Below are 15,355 nucleotides of genomic sequence, written 5' to 3'. Positions count from 1 at the left end.
CCCAGGTTGTCTTGGGCTTTAAAGGGGGATACTGCACCTTAAATTAGGCTCAGAAGCAATGCTCCCTCTAAGTTGCAAAGTCTTGTGAGCAAAACTTCTACTTCATGAGCTGCTGGCATAAAAGTTGTGAGCCGCTGCACAGAGTACTTTGCTCTGGGGTCATTTGTCCTGAGCTAAGACAAAAATGCGTGAGTCAGAGGCTAAAAAACTGAGCTAGCTCAGCTTAGAGGGAACACCGCTCAGAAGCGAATAGGGTAACCCACGGAGCTGTTTCAGGACAGGAATAATGTGCTCCCCGCCTCCAAGCTGTATGATGATCTTTTTGGACCCCAAAATCAGAAGGTGGGGGGAGAGAGTGGCATTTAATCAGCCAGCTTGGTTTCCATGTCATCGATACCGCCTGCCTTAAAGTCACTTATTTTGAGAGGACGACAGCCAAACAGAAGCCAAACTTAATACAGGATGAAGGAGTGGTAAAGACAATCCTGCTGAAAAACTTCATCTCCTCGTTGCCAAAACATTATATAATCTGATTCTTTCATCTCTGCTCCGGCAGCTGTTCCATTCCGTCCTGCCGATCTCATGGCCTGCGGCCAGCGGCCTGCATAAAACACAGCCCCTCAGCTTCTGTGTTCCAAGTACTGAAATGGAGATGAGCCATCTCATATCCCTGGGAAAATACCTAACAGCCCTCACTTGCCTCACCTTTGCTTCATGCAAGTAACGAGCAGAGACACCCCGGGGTCATTGATTCGTCCAGGGTCAGCACAGGATGTCAGGTGGTCTTGGAACCAATTAGCTCATTCTGCTCCATGTGTAAGCTTGGAGTGGGAGATTGTGAACATTTGGCATAACCCCCAAAGTTCATTGCTTTTGAAACCCCCGCCTGTTCTCTTGGAGGGGTCACTTATTGCTGCAAACTTCGGTCTCACCAGTCTGGAGAGCCAGTTTGGTGTAGTATATAAACTCTTATCTGGGAAAACCAGGTTTGACTCCCAACTCCTCCACTTGCAGCTGCTGGAATGGCCTTGGGTTATCCATAGCTCTTGCAGGAGTTGTCCTTGAAAGGGCAGCTGCTGTGAGAGCTCTCTCAGCCCCACCCACCTCACAGGGTGTCTGTTGTGAAGGGAGAAGATATAGGAGATTGTAAGCCGCTCTGAGTCTCTGATTCAGAGAGAAGAGCGGGGTATAAATCTTCAGTCGTCGTCTTTGCTGAATGCCCTTCGCTTCCTTGTTATATCCATGTGCTCTGGAACGGCTTGTCCTCTGAACTTAAAAAAACAGAAGACAATTTGGGCTTGGGAGGAGTAAAAGATATTTTGGAACAACAGAACTTTACTACACCGGATGCAGAACCACCTTTGTAGAGGCAAAGGATGAACCGACAGGCTGTGGACTACATGGGTTCAAGTGTTCATGCACATATACGTATGTGCAGGTCCAGTTAAGTCACTACGTCTCCTCCTCCCGACTCAGAGGTTTACAGACTTAGGGGGCGGGGAGCTGACCCCTGAAAAACAACAGGCTTGGAAAGTGCCACGATGCAGGTGACCTGCTGAGACGAAACAGGTTTGTATGTGGTCAGCGCCAGGTGGGGAGACCTCCTGGAAACCTTGTGGCTTTAAAGATAAGATTGAGATTTCACAGAAAAGAAACCAGAACCAATGCGAGAGTCATCACGTGGTGCAGGGCAACCAGCTCAAGTTAATCTTGGTATTAAACAGAAGGTTGGCTCCAGCCAGCTCTCCATTCCTGAAAAAGGGAAAGCCCAAAGTGGCTATGCTGAGGATCACCTGACCTGCAGGGAGGAAAGCTATAGGACAAAAACTCTTAGCATCGTCAGGTCTCTGCGGGATCTGTTACAGTTCCGCAGGGTCTGCAAGGTAGAGATGTTCCGACAGGCTTTTGCTTAGGGCCGTGATGGTTGCGGAGTTGGCACCTCTCTCCTCCGCCCCCCCCTCTTAAGGGTTCCCCCTCAATGCAGCGTTTGAAAACCTGATTGAATAGCACTTTAATGAGACGCCACTGTGGATGCATTTTGGTTTTAATCTAACTTGTTTTCTTGTTTAAATGTATGTATTTTACCCATTGTTGTACATGTCATGCGTGGGTTCATTGAAGCTCGCAAGTAAGCAGACTTGGTATTTGAAACAAAGTTGCATTTATTGGATACTTCAGAGTTACTCCAGCTTGGTAGACATTGGAACTGATGGAGATCAGTTCAAATCATTGGTATTTAACATTCTACATCAAAGCGATTGTTTCTACCCCTCAGTTCCCAAAACAAAAGGTTGCTTTTGCATGTGAGAGTTTTCTCAACGTTTCCCTTACCTTTTCCGTTGGTGGTTACATTTCCCCAGAGGCAATGTCCTTGCTGCCTCTAGGGAGGAGGTGAGAAACTGGCACATACTTTCTACTTCAAAGAGGCCTTGGCAACCTTTGATATTCCTGGGAAGCTACTCTCTACTTTCCCCCCTCCCTCTTTACTGCCCCGACCCTGTGTTAGTTAGCATATCTAGGCATTGATCAGTATGGTTAGTAATCAGCATTTGGCAATAGTATTAATGAACAGAGCCTGACAGTACACAGCCCAGAGGCCAGCATCTGCCGGGATAAAGGATTCGTTAAATCAAATAAATAAGATGATGGTGGTGGTGTGATGCTGATGCTGATGATAGGAATTAGGTTTAGGTGAGATTGATTGAAACAGCTGGCTGGATCCAACCCAGACTATTGCCTGGTCAAAGGCCAGTGTGAATACTTCTTGCTTCTAAAACTCTGATCTGTTTGTGGGATACTGAATAATAATGACGATTTCCCCGTGTTCTCCTCAGGGACCAGAAGGCAAACCAGGCCGGCAAGGGGAAAAGGGCAAAACTGGCCCAAAGGTAGGGATGCTTCTGCAGCTCTTGTCCTCTTGCTGGAGAGCCAGTTTGGTGTAGTGGTTAAGTGTGCGGACTCTTATCTGGGAGAACCAGGTTTGATTCCCCACTCCTCCACTTGCACCTGCTGGAATGGCCTTGGGTCAACCATAGCTCTGGCAGAGGTTGTCCTTGAAAGGGCAGCTGCTGTGAGAGCCCTCTCCAGCCCCACCCACCTCACAGGGTGTCTGTTGTGGGGGAGGAAGGTAAAGGAGATTGTGAGCCGCTCTGAGTCTCTTCGGAGTGGAGGGCGGGATATAAATCCAATATCATCATCTCCTTCTTCTTGCTGATGTTTGTGTCAATCTCTAACACCCCCCACACCTTTTTGTATTATCTCTTGGCATAGCTCATCACTAATATAATCCACCTCTATTTGGGCTGTACCACTTGAGAATCCGGGAGAGTGATTCACCTGATGGCTCTCCGTTAGAAAAATAAATAAATCCCTACATACAAGAAAACTAGAATGTCAAGAAGAAAGGCTGTGGCCTATCCTCTTGACACAGTAGTTTTCTAGACATGGGATGGGCTACTTTTGGGATGAACATTTGACTAAGCCCCTATGTGCAGTCTCAAGTTGGGCGGCCCAAACACAGGTCAAGTACCAACAAGAAGTCATCAAGTCCCGACACTAACGTTTATACTTGTTTTCAGGGCAGCAAAGGCAGTCAGGGACAACTTGGAGAAACCGGCCCACCTGGGGAGATGGGACCAGTGGGGACTCAAGGCCCGAAAGGATCCAGAGGTACCCTGGGAGCTATGGTGAGAATGTAGCGTCAGCTCTGAATGCGCTTCTGGGTCAGTGTTACAACACTGAGTGGAGTGGGATGTGTCTTTTTGTGGGGAGGGCGCAGCAGCCTGAAGAAGGCTATTTTGCAGCGATGGCTCCCACATCCTGGAGCTTAGCTTCTGCCACAAGCTAAGTGTCCTCTGAAGACAACATTTGTCAAGCTTTTAACAGTTAGAGAGGGTCGAGCCCTTGCAGGGCTGAAGCGGTCACGATGTGGGAGATCCGTAGTCAGATCTCCTCGTGTCTTGCTTTACCTTAAAGGGAGGTTGGGTGTGTGTCTGATTTTAATTGGAGCAATGATGTCAGCTATGGGGAGAGAGAGGAGAGATTTAACTCTTAACACCCATGCTTTTTTCCTAATCTAAATCTCTCACAACACAGAGGGGGAAAGGCAGATATGCAAACTGTGCCTTTCCATATCAGCTCTAGGGATGGGTAAAGATCAGGGTTGTTATCAGTGTTCCCTCGAAGCTGAGTTAGTGTGAGCTAGCTCACAATTTTTTAGCCTCCATCTCGCACATTTTTGTCTCAGCTCAGGAAAAATGGCCCTAGAGCAGGGGTGGCCAACGGTAGCTCTCCAGATGGTTTTTTTTTTTGCCTACAACTCCCATCAGCCCCAGCCAGCATGGCCGATGGCTGGGGCTGATGGGAGTTGTAGGCAAAAAAAAACATCTGGAGAGCTACCGTTGGCCACCCCTGCCCTAGCGCAAACTGATTTCTGCAGTACCTCAGAACTTTTAATGCCAGTAGAATTTTTGCTCACAAGATGCCACAGCTTAGAGGGGATTGCGGTTGTTATGCACTTTTGCTTCCTTATCCCAGTGCTGTTTTGAGAGGCATCCACATGATATGGTCTGCCATTCATTCTGCTTCTGTGTTTCCCCCAGTGTTTCTTTGACCTTTCCCAAACCTGAGTTGATGCAGTCTTTTTAGGAATGATCTCAGTCAAAGCACCTTTAAATACTGTGGAAAGGTGCGTTTTTGCAGGTACTGACTGCTGACTACTTCAGCGCAATGTTCCATAGATCCGTCTCTGTGGTGTCCACCCCTGCCCCATATACACACTAAAGGGCTTTTAAAATTTTGGTATTTCCTATAGCTATTTCTTCCGTACCAAACTCTGCAAGTGATGTAGAGGAAACTGGTTGGCTATGTGAAAAAGTGTGCAAAACTAGTTGGGACCACCAGCCTGATTCAGCGGGCTCTTCTTTACAAACTTATAACACTGCAGCATTATAATATTATAGTGATCTGTTGCAATAAGGTGCTCGCTTTCATTTTAAAAAGTAGCAAAGTCCTTTGAGGTTGTGGAGTTAATAGAGATAAATTAATAGCCGTGCATTTGTTCTTCAAACCCTGCAGCCGTAAAGGCTACAAAGATGGAAACATTTTTTGAGCAGGAACACGCAGAAACGCAGTTCTGGTTGGCTTGGTGTCAGGGCTGTGGCCTAATATGCAAACAAGTTCATGCCGGGCTTTTTCTACAAAAAAGCTCTGGGAACAAGTGCATAGTTGCCATACATTATTATTAAATTGCAAAGCTGTAACGCTGTAGCTATTGCCATTTTTTTTTTTAAGCCTCGAACCCTCTCCCCAGTGGTGGGGTGGGAAATTGCACCCACAGGTGCAGGACTGAGGCAAGGGACGTGTAAGGAAAACGTCTGTGTGCCTGCTTCCTTGCTGCTTCAAATGCCTCAGCACTCACAGCAACAATGAGAGCTTCACAGAGAATTGTAGCTGCGGGCAGGCCAAATTTCAACATGATTTGGGAAAACTGGGGGGGTGGGGGAGCAGAGGCTATAAAATCACTTCCTCTAAAGCAGTTGCTCTACCAGGGGTGGGGAACGGTAGTTCTCCAGATGTTTTTTGCCTGCAACTCCCATCAGCCCCAGCCATTGGCCATGCTGGCTGGGGCTGATGGGAATTGTAGGCAAAAAAACATCTGGAGAGCCACTGTTGCCCACCCCTGCTTCTAGTCAAAGCCCCCCCCCCTTTAATGTTTTGTTTATTCCGGCAATCTTGTCACACTTGATAGCTGTTTCAGCCCTGCTTTTAGAAGTGTACTGCAATGTGCTTAGGTAGCCAGCGACGGATTTTAACGCCTTGTTGTTTCAGAATCAGTATGTCTAAATTTTGTGATGAGTGAGTGCAGCCGTTGCTCACCTGGCCACGCACAGCCCTTCCTAACCTCTTGTTTCTCAGAAAGCTCCGGGTGCCTAAAGAGGAAGGCCCAAAAGATGCAGCAGGCTCTTGCTTCATTTCCTTTTACTGTAGCATGATGGGACTCAAAAGGTGTGAGACCAGGGCCGTAGCCAGGATCTTAGAAGTCACGGGGCTTTTTAAAAAGACGGGGGGGGGGGGGGGACACCCTTTCCCATTCACTGCAGGGCTTGCTGCTTCTCAGCAACTTTCAGGGGTAGGGGCAAAAAGCTGTCGGCTCTGAAAGTGCCCATGTCTAGGCAACCAACCCTAAAGCTATGGAGTCAAGAAAAGACTGCACCTTGCGTGCAAGCGGGAGGGGACGGGTTTCCTTCCACCTCCCTCTCCCTCACCCCAGCACTTTGCAGCCAGCAGCTCCATCCATCCCCCCCTTCCCCGGCCCATTTCCCTGTGGCTTCCTCTGCCTTCTGCTCCTCACCTCCCTCCTCTCTGCTTGTCGCTTTTGCTGCTGCAATGCATTGTGCCCTGCTCAGCTCTTCCAGCTCTGGATGCCCCTGATAACACTTCACAAGGTCAGCCGTGGCTAAAGCAAAAAGGCAGGCTGCATCCCAGAAGGCCCCCTGGGAGTCAGGGGGCCCTGCACGAAAGTCAGGGGGCAGTGCCCCCACAGGGCCCCCCCTGTGGCTACAGACCTGGGTGAAACACACATTGGCCTCCTTCCTTCCATATCAGCAACCCCCATTCCCTTTAATCCTGCCTGCAGTGATGTAGAATGGCTCTGCGTTTGTTTCCAAGCCGAGCTTATAAACCAGTCTTCTTGGAAAGTTACTGAAAGTTGCAGAGGTCCAAACCTTGGAGACCTGAGAGCCCTGAGAAGCAGACAGCAACAATATGAAGATTCTAGTTTGTACAAAGGATGTTACCCACTAGAATCCTCCTAGCACGATCTAGCACAAGACTGTGTAGATACCAGATTAACCAAAGAGAGAGGGAAAGCGGTGGATAGGGACACTGGTAGAAAGACCAAACAAGAAGTCACCTGAGCACAAAGTTGTTGTTCTTTTGTTCCATCAGGGTGCCCCAGGCAGAATGGGTGTCCAAGGGGAGCCGGGCTTAAAGGGTTATCAGGTAAGCTGTCATTTTGGAATTTTGGTGTCACGTGTCTGCTTTACTGCAATTTAGGATCACCAGGTGGCCCAGCTGTTCAGATTTTGGGCATGTCTTCCCGGTGCCCGGTTGGACCATTAGCTGTCTTGGACCAGCATCTTGCTTCCCTCAGTGGCCAACCAGATGATCTCAGGATGCACACAAGGAGGGGGAAAAAGCCCAAATCTAAATTAGGCCCTTCTTAAATGACTGTCTAGGATCTGAAACACAATGAAGAAGAAAACTGCAGATTTATACTTCGCCCTCTCTGAATCAGAGACTCAGAGTGGCTTACAATCTCCCGTATCTTCTCCTGCCACAACAGACACCCTGTGAGGTGGGTGGGGCTGAGAGGGCTCTCCCAGCAGCTGCCCTTTCAAGGACAACTCCTACGAGAGCTATGTCTGACCCAAGGCCATTCCAGCAGCTGCAGGTGGAGGAGCGAGGAATCAAATCCAGTACTCCCAGATAAGAGAGCTATGACTGACCCAAGGCCATTCCAGCAGCTGCAGATGGAGGAGCGGGGAATCAAACCCAGTTCTCCCAGATAAGAGAGCTATGGCTGACCCAAGGCCATTCCAGCAGCTGCAGATGGAGGAGTGGGGAATCAAACCCAGTTCTCCCAGATAAGAGAGCTATGGCTGACCCAAGGCCATTCCAGCAGCTGCAAGTGGAGGAGTGGGGAATCAAACCCGGTTCTCCCAAATAAGAGTCCGCACACTTAACTACTACACCAGTCACATTTCTTCAACGTAATATGTGTGTAACACAACAGCAAGAAAAGAACAGTGAATTGGGAATTGTGCTGGCTGTGGGCTTGGTTTAATGGACCTTCAAGCATCTTTTAATCCAAGGCTCACTGAGTGGAGCATATGGCCCTGAAGTTAATGCTGCCCTTGCTAATCAGTGTCATCAAACATTATAGCACAAAAAGTGCCAGTCCAAAGCCTTCTTCCAGCAGACAACTCCTGTTATGGCTGGTGCATTGGCATCTGAAGATTTACTTATTTATTTTATTTTATTCAATTTTATCCTGCTCTTCCCGTAGAACAGACTCAGGACGTTACATCATAAAAACAATCAAACAGTAAAAAAACCAATTTAAAATGTATAAAATCTAAAATTACAGAGACTAAAATGGCAGATTCTGCCTCACAGACATGACATATTGTCTGGGTCCAGCAGGTCTTATAGCACTGGGGTGGAATGAAAATCCCAATGCTCCCCCCCACCCCCACCACCGATCAACCCCATCTCAGGATGCTTATCATGGAACTGCCAGCCAGCCCTTTAGGCACTTTATTTTTTCCTTTTTCTCCCACAGGGACACGGAGGCTCACCTGGGCCAATTGGACCACCTGGACCAAAAGGCGAAAAGGTAAATTGGTAGAATCTCTGCAGTGTAACTCAGTTCATAACAAAAGGAAGCAGTGCCACTGCTGATAAGAGCCTAAGGATAGATCTGTCTTGGGCCAAGTCTGCAGACAATCTGTGCCAATCGAAGTGAAAATTCTGCCGTTGGAATCACGTGTGTTGAGTTGCCCATATTTAGCATAATGTTTCATTCCTTCTGCAAGCAACGTAGTGATGGTGCAGGGGATGTGGAGCACTGAGCCCTCATCTGATCTTTATCTGGTCAAAGGTCCATCTAGTCCCACATCCTGATTCCAGCAAGCCCGTAAGATGCCCTCAGGAATCATGTGAGGGCAAGATCCTTCCCTTTGGCTATCCACCAACTGCTGATGTTCAAAGGATACACCACTTCTGAACACGGAAGGGATACACCCTTTAGCCATCGTGACTTTTGATGGACTTATTGAATCCCCTTGAAAGCCATCTGAGCTAATGGCCATCACAAGGCCCTCCTGTGGTAGTAAATCCCACAAGTTAAGTATGGATTGTGTGATGGAGCCTTTTCCTTCTGTTCTGTCCATACTTTTCTTCAGGGGTTGGTTTGTAGAGAAATAGGTGGTAGAGCTCATCCAGGGATTGTTATGCAGCTGCATCTACTATTCAATGGACAAGGTGGGAAGGAGGAGGTGGAACTCTCAGAAAGGTTCAGGAGCTGTGCTCCTGTGAGCTCCTGCTGAACCTGAGGCTTACTTTTCTTTATCCCATTGACACCTGAGACACTGCACATTGTGGATCCAGAGATTTCCCCAGAGCCTGGCCACATCCTTAAGGCACGCAAACTTTTTTTTTTAAAAAAAAGAACCCACAAAAAATGGAAGTCCGACTGGAGTCCAGTGTGCTGTTTTTTGAGAGCAGCTGCTTTTTAACTCATGGGAGACTTGCTTTTGAGTGAGCATGTATAGGATCAGGGGTGTATTTTTCTCGGGATCCTGAATTCTGCCTTTCCCCCCTTTCCATGATAAATGTATTGGAATCTCTGTTGTTCAGTCGCACAGTCGAATCCGACTCTTTGTGACCCCGTGGACAAAGTCACGCCAGGGCCTCCTGTCTTCCACCATCCTCCGAAGTCTGCTCAAATGCGCGTTTGTTACATCAGTAACGCTGTCCAGCCATCTCACCTTTTGCCGTCCCCTTCTTCTTTTGCCAAAAAGAACAAATTCTTCCAAACTCAGATATACCACTTGAATAAAGTTTGCAGAGTAAATGAAATGTGACAGATAAGGGCAGCCGGGGCGGGGGGGGGGACGACACCTTTAGCAACAATGGGAGATGTAGATGCAAGTGGGCAGCCATGATGGTCTGAAGCAGTAGATCAAAGTAGGAGTCAAGTTGCATCATCCTCGTCCGATGAAGTGTGCTTAGATCGCATGAAAGCTTAAATTCTGAATAAAACTTTGTTGGTCTTAAAGGTCCCACTTGACTCCTACTTTGTTCTAATGGGGGAGCGTTCAGAGAAAGGTTATTGGCGCTCCCGGTCACAGGGTAAAATATTTTTTTCAACGTATAATACAAAAGGGACCCTCTTCTGGCACTATTTATTTATTTTGTTTAGAATGCTTTTTTGACATCTCTCCTGAATGCTTTTTGAGGCAGCTTAGAATTTTAAAATGCAATATAGAAAGCCGTTAAAAATGGTGGCGCACAAATTTCCTCAGACCTCATTAGGCAAGTATTTCAATTATTATTACCCCAGGTTTTCAGACTCTCAACTATGAACATTTATTCCAAAGTTTGAAATGGAATCTAATATTATTATCATGTGGGATCCATGTAACTTAGTCCTTCCCCATCTGTTGGACGATTCATACAGCATCTTGTCATATAAAAGTAATTCAGCTATTGCTGGCATAGACCGTGATGCTTCTCAGGAGCTGATTCTTAGTTACGACTTTGGCCAGGAGAGAGGAGGGAGAGAGAGAATATTCCAAAGTTTTCTCCAAAGCCAGTTGAAGAGCTCGGGAAACTTCATAGCAGGAGAGCAGGAACTCCTTTGGCATGCATTGATTTGTCTTTCTGCACCTTGACTGTTGTACTGCTGTGCATTCAAAGGCTCCTGAGGCAGGGCTTTAGGATGCTGTGTCAAAATGCCTTGATGTGGGCCAAAGCTGGCCTTCCTTCAGTAAAAGGCTCAGGTACACGTTGCTTTAATTAATTAAATAAGCACATGAAAGCCCTATGAAGAAAGGTTGAAACGCTTGGGACTCTTTAGCTTGGAGAAACGTCGACTGCGGGGTGACATGATAGAGGTTTACAAGATAATGCATGGGATGGAGAAAGTAGAGAAAGAAGTCCTTTTCTCCCTTTCTCACAATACAAGAACTCGTGGGCATTGAGTGAAATTGCTGAGCAGACAGGTTAAAACGGATAAAAGGAAGTACTTCTTCACCCAAAGGGTGATTAACATGTGGAATTCACTGCCACAGGAGGTGGTGGCGGCCACAAGTATAGCCACCTTCAAGAGGGGTTTAGATAAAAATATGGAGCACAGGTCCATCAGTGGCTATTAGCCACAGTGTATGTGTGTATATAACATTTTTTGCCACTGTGTGACACAGAGTGTTGGACTTGATGGGCCGTTGGCCTGATCCAACATGGCTTCTCTTATGTTCTTATGTTCTTAAGCCCCCATCTCTCATCTCTCAAGACAATGTTTTACCCTTATCCAGAATGATAGCCTCTGGCTTACTAGGTAGAATAGTATCCTTAGTCAGTATTCCTTCCTTGTGGTCTTCCAGGGTGTTCCCCAGGTGAGCTCCAAACTATGTGAAAGGGGGTATACCTTGGATGCCTTCATGTACAGGCATACAATAATAGGCTCTCCCTGGCAATGTTCCAAGACTGTGGAGTCTTGTGAGCAAAAATTCTTTGTAAGCTACTGGCATTAAAGCTGTGAGCTACTGCATAAATTAGTTTTCTCTGGGGCTATTTTTCCTGACCTAAGACAAAAATGTGTGAGCTGGAGGCTAAAAATCTTTGAGCTAGTTCATACTATCTCAGATTATTAGGGTTTGTAGAATCTTTCGGGCTCAAGTGCCGTGTTCTACTGGAGAAAGTTTTCCTTCCAGACGTTTCGTTCTCAGCTGCGGAGAACATCCTCAGTGGCGTTGCAGCCGGAGCAGGCGCTCTGACCTTCTTGGCTGCTGTGCATTGAGTGGGGCCAGGGCTGCTGGAGAGCTGCTATTTCTAGGCTGGAGGGGGAAATAGCAGCTCTCCAGCAGCCCTGGCCCCACTCAATGCACAGCAGCCAAGAAGGTCAGAGCGCCTGCTCCGGCTGCAACGCCACTGAGGATGTTCTCCGCAGCTGAGAACGAAACGTCTGGAAGGAAAACTTTCTCCAGTAGAACATGGCACTTGAGCCCGAAAGATTCTACAAACCCTAATGATGTTACCAGCCGTGAAAACCTGAAATCTTTGATATCTCAGATTAGAGTAACACTGCTCCCTGGTACAAATGTTGCAAAAGCATTACAACAGAGCTCATTGCTTTCCTAACATCTACATGCTGCTTTGTCCTCTATACTGGAAACTCAGTTATAAATTTCTGGCAGCCATCTTAGCCAACCTGATTGCATGCACACCTGAGGAGAAAGCAATTTCCCTTCTTGTGGATGTAGACCCATACGTTACACCCCTGGCCGCTTTATATGCTCCGGCTACCAAGACAATATGTGCAAAAGTGGGGTCTGGATCTGTTATGAATATAAACGCATCAGCCTAATGGATATAGCCTTCAATGCACCTGATGGAGTTCCTCACAAAGGATTACATTGGTATCAATGTTGTTACATGTTTAAGGCACCACAAGACTCCTATTTTACATTCTGGTACGAATAAAAAGGTAAAGGTAGTCCCCTGTGGAAGCACCGGTCGTTTTCGACTCTGGGGTGACGTTGCTTTCACAACGTTTTCAGACTTTTTATGGGGTGGTTTGCCATTGCCTTCCCCAGTCATCTACACTTCCCCCCCCCAGCAAGCTGGGTACTCATTTTACCGACCTCAGGATCACTGCAAAGCACACATATCTTATCTGAGGATGATGTTTGTGCACTGAAATAGCTGCTTCAGCCCTCAACTAAGAAGGTGCAGAGAGCTTGTTTTTCTTCCCTCTCTCTTTGCCCAAAATTGCTCTTCCAAGTACCTACGTAGTAGTCAGTTTCACTCAGAAAGCGACTTTTTAAAATGCACCCTTCTCACCTGGCACAAGCCTCGTGTCTGTTGTGCTTGGGTAGCCATAGTGAAACAGTCACATGCAAAGTAGCTTGAATGAAGAAGTCACATGAGATGTGGCTCTGCCCTTCCATGGATTTTCTCTCTCTTTAGCTGTGACTTGATAAAACTTGCCTAGATCCCTGAGCATCCTTCTAGTGCTCCTCTGAATCCATTCCTACAGCACTAATGTTGAAGCTGTAGGTTTTGAGTTGGATAATGCCTGCCTCTCCTCTGTTGCTAAATAAATCTCCTCAGGGCTTATTTTGTAGCAGGAGCTCCTTTGCATATTAGGCCACATCCTCCTGATGTAGCCAATCCTCCAAGAACTTACAGGGCTCTTCTTACAGGACCTACTTAAGCTCCAGGAGAATTGGCTACATCAGGGGTGTGTGGCCTAATATGCAAAGGAACTCCTGCTACAAAATGAGCTCTGAATCTCCTATCAAAAAGAGATTTCCACTGCATTTCACCACATGCCTCCTCTTTGTACCTTTTCCCCTCCGTGCCACGCCACCTGCAGCTGCAGCGACTCGGGCGTTATTCCACTGCTGCTGTCTTTTCTTCCTGCCCCCACCTCAGCCAAAGTTGTTTGCTTAGTCAGCTTGATTATAACTCGTTCAGGCTGCAGAAATGACTCACTGATTTTCTTTAATGGTTTCCTGACAGTTCGGTTTTGCTGTTCGGGGCCCAGGGAACATTTCCCAGCTGCCTTTGGTTGTGGTCCTGCCGTTGCCAGAGCTGGTCACGTGTGTGCGAGCAGCTTGATCATCAGGATTTCTTTGTCCTGTTCCCAGGAAAGGAAAGAGTGAACATCGGGTAGAACTCAATTGACTGATTCATTAAATTTGGGATTCCATTGCAAGAAAAGAGTCGGCAGTTTGTCTGCTTTCACGGATCTTCTCCTGCAGTGTGCCACCACATTGGAGCATTGGAAACTCCAGTCATGCTCCAGATAAAAGCAGGGAGATGAGTAGACCCAAGTCCCCCAGGCATCACCTAGTATTTCTTTTGCCTACCATTGATTTATTGACATTCATTATCTCATGGTCAATACTTTGCGCCTAAGACCCAGGGGAAAGCATGAAATGGCTGGGCATTGTGAGCGTTTGTACATAAGTTGCTTCATGTGCTGGTCAGCCCATGGAGAAGAGGCATCACCTAGTACAGGTTATTGGTTGGTTGCTATGGCATTTTGTTCCTAATGCAATAAAGATTGATTGATCGATTGACCTAGCACAGGGGTGGCCAAACTGCAGCTTGGGAGCCACATGTGGCTCTTTCAGACATTGCGTGGCTCTTGAATTCCCCATTGCTCCATCAGCCAGCTTGGAGAAGGCATTTCTGTCTTTAGATCACTGAGCCAACCAGACAGGCGGCTTGGAGAATGCAGTTAAAGTTGCTTTCCTTCCACCATTCTCTCCCTCCTCTCTTTCCTCCATCTACTTGCCTGCCTTTCTGTCTTGTGGCTCTCCGACATCTGACATTTATTCTATGTGGCTCTTACGTTAAACAAGTTTGGCCACCTCTGAACTCGCCAAATCTGTGTGTTTGTGTGTGAGAACACTATCCAGTGTCTTGTGCAAGGTGAGGTGGTCCTTTAAACTTTCAGAGCGCAAGGAGGGAGGGCCAGTTCCTTTCCGAGACCAAACGTGAGGCACCAGCAAGAGAGCAGCAGAAAGGTTATAACTGGTGACAGTTGCTGTGCCATCTCTCACCATAAGAACATAAGAGACCTGCTGGATCAGACCAGTAGTCCATCTAGTTCAGCATCGTGTATCACACATAGGGCTGGCTCGCCCACTAGGCAAACTAGGTGGTTGCCTAGGGCGCCGGGCAGGTGGGGGCACCAAATTGGGCTACCGGTGCTCCAGGCAAACGCCTAGAATTTCCACAGGAGGTGGTGGCGGCCACAAGCATAGCCACCTTCAAGTGGGGTTTAGATAAAAATTATGGAGCAGAGGTCCATCAGTGGCTATTAGCCACAGTGTATGTGTGTATATATAAATTTTTTTGCCACTGTGTGACACAGAGTGTTGGACTGGATGGGCCATTGGCCTGATCCAACATGGCTTCTCTTATGTTCTAGTTTGCCTGCCTCCTCTGGCCGCTACTGCCACCCGCCACCACTGCTGCTGCCGCCCGCCCCCCTTTCCCTTCCCTTCGCCTCCCCACCACCAGTGCCGCCCGCCCCTCCTTTCCCTTTCCTTCGATTCCTCCCCCCCCCACCATACGTTCACAGCCCGCTGCACCCTTCGTTCTAAAGATATGATTCACGCTGCATCGGGCCTGGCAGAGCCCAGGTGCGGCCGACTGTGAATGTGCACGGGGGGGGGGGACAAAGGGAAGGGGGGTGATGGAGCATGGTGCTGCGTTGCAGCACTGTGGGGGGGCACAGGATGGGGGTGGCAAGGTGAGAGGGTGCTTGCCTGGGCTCTCCACAGTTCTTCTGGAGGTCTAACAGCAGGGCGCAGAGGCCGAGGCCTTCGTAAGAACATCAGAAGAGCCTCACTGGATCAGACCAACAGTCCATCTAGTTCCTCCTGACAGTCAACAACAGGGCATAGAGGCTGAGGCCTTCCCCCCTGAAGATGCCTCCTGACTCTGGGATTCAGAGGCTTAGTGCCTTTGAATGTGGAGGTTCCCCTCAGTCACCATGGCTAGTAGCCATTGATAGACTTAAGCCGGTTTCCCACTAGCCTTATGCCGCTCTCAT

At 47.8% G+C, this 15,355-nt stretch overlaps 1 protein-coding gene across 1 annotated transcript in view; it reads left to right on the top strand.

The window, feature by feature from the left end:
• Window positions 1-15,355, top strand: part of LOC132580027 (collagen alpha-1(XXVII) chain-like) — a 406,754-nt gene that overhangs the window by 325,251 nt on the left and 66,148 nt on the right. The window contains 4 exon segments of the mRNA XM_060250632.1: window positions 2,835-2,888; window positions 3,579-3,686; window positions 6,949-7,002; window positions 8,345-8,398. Coding sequence (XP_060106615.1) covers window positions 2,835-2,888; window positions 3,579-3,686; window positions 6,949-7,002; window positions 8,345-8,398 — 270 coding nt within the window.

This window comes from Heteronotia binoei, chromosome 12 (genome assembly GCF_032191835.1).
Source record: "Heteronotia binoei isolate CCM8104 ecotype False Entrance Well chromosome 12, APGP_CSIRO_Hbin_v1, whole genome shotgun sequence".
In the NCBI taxonomy this organism is placed as follows: domain Eukaryota; kingdom Metazoa; phylum Chordata; class Lepidosauria; order Squamata; family Gekkonidae; genus Heteronotia; species Heteronotia binoei.
Note: the sequence above shows the minus strand (reverse complement) of the source record. Positions and strands in the feature narration are given on the sequence as shown.